The sequence below is a fragment of the Balaenoptera borealis genome (assembly GCF_965194805.1).
Source record: "Balaenoptera borealis genome assembly, chromosome: 1".
NCBI lineage: Eukaryota > Metazoa > Chordata > Mammalia > Artiodactyla > Balaenopteridae > Balaenoptera > Balaenoptera borealis.
This window is the reverse complement of record NC_138860.1, coordinates 183,892,908-183,906,600: the sequence shown is the minus strand read 5'-3', so window position 1 is coordinate 183,906,600 and position 13,693 is coordinate 183,892,908. Positions and strand designations below refer to the sequence as shown.

At 45.5% G+C, this 13,693-nt stretch overlaps 1 protein-coding gene across 5 annotated transcripts in view; it reads left to right on the top strand.

Moving 5' to 3' along the window:
• PRDM2 (PR/SET domain 2) overlaps positions 1-13,693 on the top strand; it is a 119,016-nt gene that overhangs the window by 72,825 nt on the left and 32,498 nt on the right. For 4 of the 5 annotated variants that reach the window (XM_082380961.1, XM_082380963.1, XM_082380964.1 and 1 more), the window contains 2 exons: positions 1,567-1,677; positions 6,237-10,623. In XM_082380961.1, coding sequence (XP_082237087.1) covers positions 1,567-1,677; positions 6,237-10,623 — 4,498 coding nt within the window. Of the gene's footprint in view, positions 1-1,566; positions 1,678-6,236; positions 13,468-13,693 lie in introns of all 5 variants that reach the window. The other variant, XR_014241615.1, reaches the window with a different exon arrangement.

Genomic DNA, 13,693 nt, shown 5'->3' with positions numbered 1-13,693 from the left:
TGAATGGGCCATCTCCAGGCAGACTCTCAGCTTCTGTTTCCACCAGAGTGTGGTTCCAGTGAAGTATATGCTTGTGTCCTGGGTTCCACTTCAGCTGCCTTTAGAAGTGAACGGATTGGTGTGTTGTTATCAGGAATTTGAGTGAAGGTTTTATATAATTGCAAAAAACAAGCTTTTTTTTTTTTTTTTTTTTTTTTTTTTTTACAGGCTGAAGAATTAGGGATTTAAAATGGTATTTTAGAATTTGTTTTTTAAGACTAACAAATTAAATGGCTGATTATTAAGTATTTTATACTTCTTTTTTCTTGTTTGCATCTCAAATATTTATCAAAATCTGGGGATGTTTTTTAGGGTTAATATTTGCTTTGTATGGTAATTGATGTTTCTGTTTTTAATCCTGATCTTTGCAGTGGTGGTATTTTGTGTCTCTGACCTCATTTTCATCTGTTGTCTGTATTTTAGTTAATTATTCTCCTCTCTAGTGATTATCTGTTAAGGAGAATACCGTTTTCCAGAAGCTCTGAGTGGTTTCTAGTTTGTCGTTTTACTAGACCAGAGATAAAGGTGTCAGGAGGCTTGTTCTGAAAGGGAAAGGACAGCTCCGGGAGCTATTTGGGGCCTGGCTGGGGAGAGCGTTGCAGAAAGAGAAGGAAGGTTTGGGGAGATGGAAAGGGACTTATTCTGAATCTGAAACTGAAAACCAAAAGCCACCAGGAGTAAGAAACGTAGAATGGAAAAAATGGAACAGGGTCACACAGGTTCTGACTAAATCCCAAAGAGACTGAGCTTCCAGACCTTCTGTATTAGCACTTCCACAGAGAAGAATTGTCCTTCCATGTTGAGTATCTCGGTGACTTTAGTTCATTGTTCCAGCTCGTCAGATACGTGTTGCATTTCAGTCTTATCTTCTGAACTGTGTTGTCACTTGGAATGCAGTTAGTGTTTCCTGACTTCCATTCTGCGAGTTGTTAATGAAATGCTAAATTGTGCTGGACCTGGGACCCTCAGAGTGCCATGCGGGCTGACAGTGAATTATCCAGAATTACTCTGCATTTGATATTTGAGCTGTGGTGCATGGGAGTATCCCTTGCCATTCAGCAGCATCTCTGCTTCTGTTGCTTTACTTTGACAAGTCTGCATAATGTCTTAACTAAAAGGGCCCCAAGTTATAACATGTTATTTTTCTCTAATGTGCTTCTTACAAATATCTAGACTTCTGCCAGTTCCTATTATTTGTGTGGCATTGAAATTAGTGCTCTTATCTAATTTTCCTTTTACATCAGTGTTGTTAACTTTTTTAGAGTATATTACATATTAATTTGATAGCTGTTATAGCTAGGAGGGGAACTGTTACTCGAGATTCTCAAAAATATAGGATTTATGGGTTTCTTTTCTTTGACATGACTTAAAAGTATTCATATTCATATTCTTTCTTCAGGAATCTGAGGTGATAATTGCCTAGAAATATACAGTTTGCTGTGTTTGAATTAGTAATTGTCTCCAAGAATTCAGGATAATAATGAGTGACTGAACGAACAAAACAAATAAATAAATATTGTGTTTCAGGGAAGAAAAAATCCCAAGAAAATAAAAACAAAGCAAACAAAACTGAAGACGTACAGCTGAAGACAAGTGAGCCAGATTCCACCTCTGCAAATATGAGAGATTCTGTGGAAGGTAAGCTTGGGTATTGGACCTGTATGATTCGGGTATACATTGCCACCAGTTACTTTGACTTTGTATCTCCTTGGAATGCCCTTCTGAGAATCATCCAAGAACCATAAACGGTTAAACAGCAAAAAGGTCGCCTGAATTTAATGTGGGAAGTTGAGCCTTACACGTCTAACCTCCCCTTCAAAAAAATCATTGAAAACCTTCCTTGTGAAGAATGAAGTTATTCCCTGGTTAAAATAAAGTGAAACATCCTGTGTGATTGTATTTACTGGCAGGGACAGGAGGGGGGCTTCTGGGGTGCCAGAACTAGTCCGTCGCTGGGTTGGGATGAGCACACCAGTGTATTTACTGTGTAGACGCCTCACCTTGCTATACTTCTCTTTCTGTTTTTTTACTTCAATTAAAAACTCACTAAAACATATCAAGCACCTTTGATTTTATATATCAGAATGAAAAGTTTCTGTCTTTGTTCTTAGAATTTAAATTCCTACTTTATCTCTTCATGTTTCTCCCCACAAAACTTTCTTCTTTAGAGCCCCTTCTGAGAATTAATATTCTAGGCCCTCCACAATGTAAGAATTCCCGGAGACGGGGATTGAATGTTACTTGGGAAGGCAGATTGCCCTGTGCCGGGTGCTGTTGAGACACCATGTCGAGACTCTTGCCAGTAGAAGTGAAGGGGGCGGTGTGTGTCTTAATTTGTTATGTGGCAAATTCATGCAACAGACCGGGCTTGCTCAAGAGTTCATAGTGACCCAAACAGGCAGATTTCAAAATACAGGCTGTGACTCTTTCAAAAAACATTTGCAGAAAAAAAAAAACCCAACAAAATATTGTGGATGCCTTTTATAATCATTTTATTAGCACTGTTTGTGGGGATGACATTCGTAAAGGATTGTAATTTTCTGTGGCATCTTACGAAGCAAGAATAGACAAATTTATTTCCCAGAGCCCTACCTATAAAAAAAAAAGTTCTGCCTGCTGATAGCAGGTTTGCTAAGACATTTGTTTGGACAATAGCAAAAATACTAAAGAACCTTACTACCTATTAGTGGCAGAATTAAAAAACAATCCAACAGTCCTGTCTCCCATTCAATAATTCAGAACAGTTATTTTTTCCTGATATAACATCAGGTCCTGTGAAGAAAAGATACTTAATGTTTTGCTTGCTTGTGGTACAGCTGGTCAGTATTTGATTGGTTCTCTACGTTGTGGCTGTCAGCCTCTCCTGCGTGTTCTGTTTGGTCCTCAGAAAGTAGTCTCTATACTGAGCAGGCAGTTCAGACTCTTCCTTGTGTTTCCCAAACCATCCTTTATGTTTAAAACTCACCAGACCTCGAGCGTGGACACACTTTGGTTCATAGAGCCGTGCACATTTTGGTTCATATTACTTTGGGCAGTTTGAAATCTGGGATTGTTTACCAATCATAGAAAAAATATTTCCATTAAAAGAAGCCATGGATTTTGGCTAAAAATGAACTGTATAAAGAAATTTTTGAGCCCTAGAGATGTTATTTTCATTTCTTTTGTCTCATTTTGATTTTTTTTAGCGATGTGCTCGGTCTTTGTTGAAAATGTATTTGGAAAGGGAGTTAGCTCCTAATTTGAAATACATTACTACCATCAAATGACTGGTTTCCCAGTTTGTGGAAAACTCATGCAATTTAAGAAATATGTCTGGAGGAAAGAAGGCTGGTGTCCATTTAGAGGCAGAAACCTTATTGCTAGTGGATGTAGAGGTAGATGGGGAAAAAGGAAGACTGATATTCCTAGGAAACAGCAGGAGGACTAGGACGGAATCATTGAGCTTATTTTAATACCTTGCATGTGCAGAGTTTGAAAAGGTGGGCTTTTAAAACCCTTCCTTGTCCCCTGTATCCAGGCAGTCACCAAGTTTGTTTACAGGACTCCGGTAGCGTATCTCCGTGATCTGACCGCTTTTTTTTCTGCCTCTTCTGCTTCTTTCCGTTTCCCTCTCTCAGTGTAGGTAGCCAACCTCTCCCTTCTAATGCCACTGCATCAGTATTGGTTTTCTGCCTCTTCCCAACCCCTTAATACACACTGCAGCCAAATCTCCCAAATGGCACTCTCCTGCTTTAAAATATCTTAATGGCTCCCCATTGCCTCCAGCTAAGTCCACACTAATTTACAGTGAGCTGCATGTTTTGATTGCTCCTGCTTGATTTTCCTCTTCTTGTCCTTCAGGTTCTGCCTGCTTAGTACTTTCTCTAAGAAGCCTCCCCTGATCAATTAACCAAGCCACTGGATGTTCCTCCCGTGGGCTTCTGTCCTGTGCCTTGTTAACCGTGTACTTCCATAAGCTTGACCATTAATTCATTGTAGTAGTGTTGCCTGCTTGCCTCGCTCCTGTTAAAGTGGAGCTCTATAAGGATAAGGATCTTGGTGGCCTTATTCACCTAGTACTGATGTACAGTAAATACTTGTCCAGTGAATAGGGGGAGAGCCAGTTAATAGAACCAGGAGAAGTCAGAGTAGCTCTGCTTCCTCTACAGACCCATTCTTAACTCTTCAGGTATCTGCAGTAAAAGGGGTGTAATTCAACAGAGAGTTAGGTGGTCCTGTAGAGAAAGCAGTATCGTGGGCCATCCCCATCAGCATTAAACGCTCTATAACAGCTCCTGTCTCAGAGGCCCTTGCTGTCCCTGTGTTTCCTTCTAGCTGCTACCCCCATTTTTCTGCTTTCCTTTACAGCTGAACTTGAGAGAGTTGCTTATAGTCTCCCTGTCTCTCCTTCCTTCTGTTCTCTTCTGAACTCCTTTAGGCCTTTGCCCCCACTGCTCCACCAAAACTGTTGTTGTCACCATCACCACACCTCCACCGTAGCAAATGGAATGTTCAATTCTCATTCCCATCTTACCCAGCCCATTAGCAGTTCTGGACACAGCTGATCACTCCCTCCTTAGTTTAAGGGCTGCCACTCTCTTGGCTCTCCAGATACCTCCCTGGCCATTCCTCTGAACCCTGGGTACTGGAGTCATCTGGGGGATACAGCCATCCCCCGTCTTCTGTCTGCATTCGTTCTCCAAGTGACCTCGTCCAGACCCATGCTCCAAGTGCCATTTCTAGTCTGAGGACTTAGCCATTTCTAGGCTTAGACTCTTTTCGACCGTGAGTCATATATAACTACTTAATATCTTTACTTGGATATTTATGAGGTACTTCAAACTTCGGCACATCCAGAGTAAACTCTAGTTTCCCCCCAACACACACAAACGCACACAGACCAGACTTGCTTTTCTCTCCGTCTAATACAGTTTAGTGAGCAGGGTGACGGCAGTTGCTGTGGAATCCTCCTTGACCCTTCCTCCTCCACCACCACCCACCGTAGTCAGTCAACAAGCACATCTTGTCAGCTTCATCTCCAAAAGAATCCAGAGTCTGACCACTTCCTACGGCCTCCCCAAGCCACTCTCGTCTCTTCTCCTGGAAGATATAGTGGGGTTGCCTCCACCCTTGTCCACCTATAGTTTTCTGTCTTCCTTGTAGCACCTGGAGTGATTCTCTTGTATTTCAGTCAATCATATATTTCTCTGTTAGAACTTTCCGGTAGCTCCCTGTTTTACTCAAAGTAAAGGCCAACAGCCTACAAGTCTCTGCATGAGCTGATCTCATCTCCTGCTCTCCTTTCTCCCCCCGTATGGGCCGACCCTCCTCGCCCTACGGCCTCTACGACTTCCTGGCCGTTCCTTGACCACATCTAACATGCTCTTGACTCAGAGCTTATGCATTTACTGTTTCCTCTGTCCAGAGGGCTTCCGTCCCCCAGATGTTTGCATGACTCATTTTCTTTAGGTCTCTGCTCTCCTGTCACCTTGCTGGTGAGTCCACCTGTGCACCAGTCACCTCACGTTGGGCTGGGCTGGATTCCTCCTGGGCGTAGAGACTCAGAAGTGACTTCAGATTTCTTTTTCCTTCTCTGAGGTACTCCTGAGTCCTCCATAATTTAATCAGCCTTGGAAGAAGTGAGCTCCGAAGTTCCTTTTACATGAAAAATTATGATCGCATGATTTTGGAAAATGTTCTAGCTCTCAGTATATAGTTTTAGTCAGGAAGGAGGGAGAGAATCATTGCATTCAAGACAGACCAGTAAGAATCTAACCTGGTAATATGTTTAGCAATTTTCTTGTTTCCGTTTGGAATCATGAAAAATTGGAATTCATGACCATCGTATCTTGAATTTCAGTATCAACTACTCCAACACAGTTTTAAGCACTACAGTTTCTGTAAACAAAAATGTGTTTATATGTATGCGATGAAACACAAAAGAACCTAAGCTCCTTTAGGCATTTATTGTTCGCATTGTATCCTCACTGCCCACTGAGCTGCCTGGTACAGAGCAGGTGCTCTGTAAACATTTGTTGAATGAGTGAAATGGAATTTTATGCAGTACAACTTTATAACCGAGAAAGTAGAGCTGTGTTTTGTTACGACCTCCCTTACACATTTAGGGGGTAAGAGAAATAACGTGAATAATGGAAACTGATCACAAGTGGCTGGTGTGTGCCCTCACTTCCGTGCTTCTGCCTCCCTGTGCTTTCCAGGCCCCAGAGACGCAGACGAGAAGCCTTCCGCTTCCGCCGCCGAGCAGACGGCCGCCCTTCAGGAGGTGGTGAGTCAGGATGTGCCTCCGGAGCTCGCCCTCCCGCCCCCTGCCCAGGACCCCCAGGCGGGACCAGCCGCGGAGCTGGAAGCAGCACGTAGTGAGGCGAACGACATGGAGGAGGAAGAGGAGGAGGAGGAGGAGGGGGAGGAGGAGGAGGAGGAGGAGGAGGAGTTGGACGAAGAGGAGGAGGAAGCAGCTGATGTGCCAGATGAAAGCTCCACGAAAGAGCCGGAGATACGATGTGACGAGAAGCCAGAGGATTTATTAGAAGAACCAAAAACTGTTCCGAAGGACACTCTTGAAGACTCTCCAGAGGTAGCACCTGCTATCAGAATTCCCAAAGCTAAAGAAGAGGCCAATGGTGACGTGTTTGAAACGTTTCTGTTTCCGTGTCAGCATTGCGAGAGGAAGTTCACGACCAAACAGGGGCTGGAACGGCACATGCACATCCACATATCCACGGTAAACCACGCCTTCAAGTGCAAGTACTGCGGGAAGGCGTTCGGCACGCAGATCAACAGGCGGCGGCACGAGCGGCGCCACGAGGCGGGGCTGAAGCGGAAGCCCAGCCTGACACTCCGGCCGCCGGAGGCCCCAGCCGATGGCCAGGCGCCCGGGGAGGCCGCTCCTCCGAAGGATGACGCGCAGCCCCCCGGTCTTGGGCAAGACTCCCTGACCTTGAATTCAGAGAAGGCTTCCCAAGACACAGTGAATTCTTCTGTTGCAGAAGAGAACGGAGAAGTGAAAGAGCTTCATCCGTGCCAATACTGTAAAAAGGTTTTTGGAACTCACACTAACATGAGGCGGCATCAGCGCAGGGTTCACGAGCGTCACCTGATTCCCAAAGGTGTGCGGCGGAAAGGGGGTCTCCTCGAAGAGCAGCAGCCCCCAGCAGAGCAGGCCGCGCCTGCCCAGAGTGTCTACGTACCCAGCACAGAGCCAGAGGAGGAGGGGGAGGCAGACGACGTGTACATCATGGATATTTCTAGCAATATCTCTGAAAATTTAAATTACTATATTGATGGGAAAATTCAGACCAGCTGCAGCACCAGTAACTGTGACGTTATTGAGATGGAATCCAGTTCGGCAGACTTGTATGGTATCAACTGTCTGCTCGCTCCGGTTACAGTGGAAATAACTCAAAATATAAAGACCACACAGGTCCCTGTAACAGATGATCTTCCTAAAGAGCCTTCCAGCAGCACACACAGCGAGCCCAAGAAACGGAGGACTGCCAGTCCTCCTGTGTTGCCCAGAATTAAAGCTGAGACCGAGTCTGAGCCCGTAGCGCCTTCGTGTTCCTTGAGTCTGCCTCTCAGCATATCAACCACGGAGGCCGTATCGTTCCACAAAGAGAAAAATGTGTATTTGTCATCAAAGCTCAAACAACTTCTTCAAACCCAGGATAAACTGACTCCTCCTGCAGGGATTTCAGCCACTGAAATACCTAAATTAGGTCCCGTCTGTGTGTCCACTCCTGCGTCGATGCTGCCTGTGACCTCGAGCAGGTTTAAGAGGCGGACCAGCTCTCCCCCCAGCTCTCCACAACACAGTCCTGCCCTTCGAGACTTCGGAAAGCCCGGCGATGGGAAAGCCATGTGGACTGAGGCAGTTCTAAGTTCCAAAAAGCCCAAATTAGAAAGTCATAGCAACTCACCAGCATGGAGTTTGTCTGGGAGAGATGAGAGAGAAACTGGGAGCCCTCCAGGCTTTGATGAATATAAAGTATCTAAAGAGTGGGCAGCTAGTTCTACTTTTAGCAATGTATGCAACCAACAGCCACTGGATTTATCCAGTGGGGTAAAACAGAAGGCTGAGGGTACGGGCAAGGCTCCAGTCCAGTGGGAATCTGTGTTAGATCTCAGTGTGCATAAAAAGCCTAGTAGTGACTCTGAAGGCAAGGAATTCAAAGAAAATCATTTGGTGCAGCCAGCCTGCAGTGCTGTAAAGAAAAAGAAACCAACCACCTGCATGCTACAGAAGGTCCTTCTCAATGAATACAATGGCGTCGACTTACCTGTAGAAAAGGCTCCAGATGTGACCAGGAGCCCCAGTCCTTGTAAACCCCTAGGTCCTCAGCCGGACCCTGACCTTGGTCCCGACTCTAGCTTACCTGCCCCTCCTGGCGAGTCTTCTCCTTCGTCACCTGCCCTGCAGACATCTTCCCTTTCTTCCGGGCAGCTGCCGCCTCTCTTGACCCCAACCAATCCCTCTTCCCCCCAACCCTGTCCTCCTGTGTTAACTGTTGCCACCCCACCCCCTCCACTGCTTCCTACTGTACCTCTTCCAGCCCCCGCTTCCGGGGCATCCCCTCATCCGTGTCCCTCTCCACTCTCGAATGCCACCGCACAGTCCCCACTTCCAATTCTTTCCCCAACGGTGTCTCCCTCGCCATCTCCCATTCCTTCCGTGGAGCCCCTTATGTCTGCTGCTTCACCGGGGCCTCCGACACTCTCTTCATCTTCCTCATCTTCTTCGCCTTCATTCTCTTCTTCATCCTCCTCCTCTTCTCCTTCGCCGCCTCCTCTCTCAGCAGTATCGTCTGTGGTTTCCTCTGGGGATAATCTGGAAGCCTGTCTCCCCATGATATCTTTTAAACAGGAGGAATTAGAGAATGAAGGTCTGAAAGCGAGGGAAGAATCCCAGTCTGCCACTGCGCGGGATATCGTTCAGGAGACATTCAACAAAAATTTTGTCTGCAACGTCTGTGAATCACCTTTTCTTTCCATTAAAGATCTAACCAAACATTTATCCATTCATGCCGAGGAATGGCCCTTCAAATGTGAATTTTGTGTGCAGCTCTTTAAGGCTAAAACTGATTTGTCAGAACATCGCTTTTTGCTTCATGGAGTTGGGAATATCTTTGTGTGTTCGGTTTGTAAAAAAGAATTTGCGTTTTTGTGCAATCTGCAGCAGCACCAGCGAGATCTCCACCCCGATAAAGTGTGCACACACCATGAGTTTGAAAGTGGCACCCTGAGACCCCAGAACTTTACGGATCCCAGCAAGGCCCACGTAGAGCATATGCAGAGTTTGCCAGAAGATCCTTTAGAAACGTCTAAAGAAGAAGAGGAGCTGAACGATTCCTCAGAAGAGCTTTACACGACCATAAAAATAATGGCTTCTGGAATAAAGACGAAAGATCCAGATGTTCGATTGGGTCTCAATCAACATTACCCAAGCTTTAAACCTCCTCCATTTCAGTACCATCACCGCAACCCCCTGGGCATTGGTGTGACGGCCACAAATTTCACTACACACAATATCCCACAGACGTTTACTACCGCCATTCGCTGCACCAAGTGTGGGAAAGGTGTGGACAACATGCCTGAGCTGCACAGACACATCCTGGCATGTGCTTCCGCTAGTGACAAGAAGAGGTATACCCCGAAGAAAAATCCAGTCCCACTGAAACAGACTGTGCAGCCCAGAAACGGTGTGGTGGTTTTGGACAACTCCGGGAAGAATGCCTTCAGACGCATGGGACAGCCCAAAAGACTGAACTTCAGCGTTGAGCTCAGCAAAATGTCCTCCAATAAGCTCAAGTTAAATGCGTTGAAGAAAAAAAACCAGCTTGTCCAGAAAGCCATCCTTCAAAAAAACAAATCTGCAAAGCAGAAAGCCGACCTAAAGAACGCTCCTGAGTCGTCCTCGCACATCTGCCCGTACTGCAACAGGGAGTTCACGTACATCGGGAGCCTGAACAAGCACGCCGCTTTCAGCTGCCCCAAGAAACCTCTTTCTCCTTCCAAAAAAAAAGTTTCCCATTCATCCAAGAAAGGAGGACACCCGTCACCTGCAGGTAGTGACAAAAGCAACAGCAGCAGCCACCGCAGACGGACAGCGGATGCAGAGATCAAAATGCAGAGCATGCAGGCGCCTTTGGGCAAGACCAGAGCTCGCAGCTCGGGCCCTGCACAGGTCCCACCGCCCTCCTCGTCCTTCAGGTCCAAGCAGAATGTTAAATTTGCAGCTTCGGTTAAGTCCAAAAAACCAAGCTCCTCCTTAAGGAACTCAAGCCCGATACGAATGGCCAAAATGACTCACAACGAGAGCAAGAAGCCCAAAGCTGCAGCCAAGAATCATGCAGCTCAGCTCTCGGGCAAGACGTGTCGGAGCCTGCACGTGAGGGCACAGAAAAGCAGAGCCGTCCTACAGAGCAAATCGGCCTCGGCCAGTAGGAAACGGACGGACAGGTTCAATGTAAAATCTAGAGAACGAAGTGGGGGGCCAATCACCCGAAGCCTGCAGCTGGCAGCTGCTGCCGACCCGAGTGAGAACAGGAGGGAGGACGGCAGTGGCAAGCAGGAACTGAAGGACTTCAGGTAAGCGAGGCTCCAGGGCCGGAGGAATTCAGAGCTCAAGAGCGAGGGGGGAAAGACGGTTGGAAGAAAACACTGTCTTTGCCCAATGGCTTCTTTTCCTTTTTCCTGCACGATTTTGACATAAGCATTTAAAGGAAATAGCTGTTGCTTAAGGTGTAGGCCGGCGTGAAGGAGGATCAGTGCTTTGGCTCTTGTAGAGATGGATACATACAGCTTTTATTTCAGGCGTAGGACTCACAAAGTGGTACAGTTTCTTTAATAGGGCCAGTTATGAATTGGATTTGAAGCCATGAAAAGCTCCCCAAAGCACCCTACTATGAAAAGGTGAAATTCTCTCAAACTTCCTTTATATCTTGGGTGGTATCCCAGTGTCACTTGTATTATTTCCTGATCATAGCTTACTTCTTACGTTAAGATGGATCACGGAGTTCATTAAAACCACGTTACAACCTGGTTTAATATTTCTGTGACTTAAGTGCAGTTCTAGCAACTGAGACTGCTTTTTACTATTCATGCTTTTATTGTGTTTTAATTTTAACAACTTGCCTCTTGGTTAAAATAAATCAAAACACAGCACCCTATTCCTTTTAAAATGCCGTATGTCCTCCCACTCGCTCCTTTTCTCAGGCATAGGGTGATAAACAGCCAGATTCCCACGGGCGGGAGGAGGAGAGAGTGCCTGCTGAGGCCAGGCCATGGTTCTTTCCGGTGCGGGTGGGGACGGAGGGCAGGTCACCCCACTTGTCAGTGCCTTTGTTTCCCCAGTGTGATGCCAGAGCCCATCTTAGGTCTGAGGTGATTTCACTGTTCATCCTGTGTTCTTCCTATATTAAGAACTGTTCTTAGCGACAGGTAAAAACATAGGGCAGGAGTTAAGTTTGTTCCATTGACTTCTCAGACTGTCTAAGTTAGTTCAAACATGAGTGGAGTGCACTCTTGGTATTCCTGTGGTTTCCTGAATAATGCCTACAGGTTCATCTCAGGTGAAGTTATTCATCATCAGCTAGAATTTCTGCAAAGTATTGTAAAATCCGGTCCTTTCAGAGCGAGCTGCAGGACTCTAGGCTCTTGGCTGTAACTTCCAGTGTCTGAAAATTCTTTGGTGTTTTAAGCAAACAGAATCAGAGTTAACTGGGAGGTGACTGCCGTTTGGAAAGGTCACAAGGGCTCAGAGATGCTGGTATCACTGCACATTCGACGAGGCAGAGTTCTTGGTGCTGGTGCGCCATAAGTCATGGCTGAAGATGGAGAGAAGAATCATTAGCCAAGGGTTGATTGGAATGATTGACTGTAGGAATAAAGGATCAGATTTTTTTTAAAGCTACTTCATAAAAATACTAAATAACCAGTTATGGTAGATCTTACTGACATAACGTGTATGCAGCGTCTTGGAGCTTAGTTAGTCCTGGTGAAAGTAAACACCTGTTTATCAGCTGTCCAGACTTCCTGCCTGTAGCAGCTTCACTGTGTACCTCCTTGTACTCAGTCTGTGTTCGGGAAGTTCCACAACAACAGGACATTCTTGAACTGTCCTTTTCAAGGTTAAAGAACCCAGAACATGCCGTCATTTTCACGGACTGTACTAAAAAACATTTCCCAGGTGGTTGATGCTTTAGAATGTATATGTGTATTCTCCTTTATTTCCAATAATATCTGAAAGAATCACTTATTTTGTACTGGATCCCATTTATACAGTTCAAGGGTAAAGTTGATAAGAAAAAAGTAATGTACTATAAAGGGAAACTCTCTGAGTGAAGTTCATCCAGTGCTTTTGAAGAACCCTTAAGACTGCAAAGGACTGAAGTGCCTAATAAAATTGTGTCTCTATTCTTTGCCCCAGTTAGTTTTAATTGTTTTGCTTTGTTTGAAAGTTAACATTGCTGGAATGAAATTTGGCCTAAAAGGAAACAAGGAACAATCAGTTAAGAAGACATGGGTATTATTCTGACTGTAGATGGTAGCAGCAGGCTTCCATGACCATAAACTTGGGAAGTATTTTTGGGAATTACAAAATGAGCGTTCAGGGGGCATCATATTTTGATCATCTGGGCAGAAGAGTGGGCGATTCTTCAGAGAGTTGTGGTCGTCTTAATACCTTGTAGTGAATTTGGTATAAAGCCGGGATCCTAGGCGCAGGCCTGGGGATGTGATGGTCCGTCGGTGTCAGCCCAGGGCTCTTAGTGGAGGCTTCGTCCTTTTCCATGTTTGTTGTACTACACTGGCAAGGAGTTGTTTTAACTAGTCTTCTTCCCTTTTCAGTATATTTCTATTTGTAAATTTTATTCAGGGGTGATTTCATAGCACAGGTTGGGAAATATCCACTTTCACTCTGGTTTTCAGTGATTTCGCTGTCCTTGCTCCACTGCATGTTCGAGGACTTACCCCGGACCTGGCAGCACACCCTTTTCCTGTGTGTTTCATCATAACTGTGATTAAGGGCTAGTCCTCAGCACTCAGACGCTTTACATTCAAATGCCAGTTTAGGATTCCACAGATTTTCAAGTATACACTTGCAGTCAGCCGTGAGAACGACGTCAGTTTTCCATTCTACGCTGAGAGCTCAGCAGAATTTGCCATTTGGTCATTTCCTGTAGCACAAGCCATTCTGCCAATCCGGGTGTGAAAAAGGCATGTGCTCCAAATCCTTTTCTTAGGACAAAGCCACAGAGACATAACACCGACTAGATTCTCCTGTTACAGCTCTTAATCCAGCGAACGCTGTGTCGGGCTCACCTTCCGCGGGTCGGGTTGGAGCCCACCTGTGGCTTGTCGGTGGGACTGCATTTAGAGCTGGTGCTGAGGGCTCATTTCCACGGACTGTAAGACAGAAAGATAAGGAAAGAGGTACATTTTCTACTCCCTTCTTACCCATCTTTGATCTTTGTAAATCCCAAGGCATTTTTACATTCTTCAGTGCTGCTTTTAGAGCAGCTTTTGTTGTTGTTGTTGTTTAATACTATGTTCCCATTGCAGCCAGTTAAGGACACGTAAATAAGTGATGGAGAAGCAAAACGAAATTCCAGACCAAGCTTTTCCATTTACCGTGAAATGGGTTAAAAAAACAAAATGG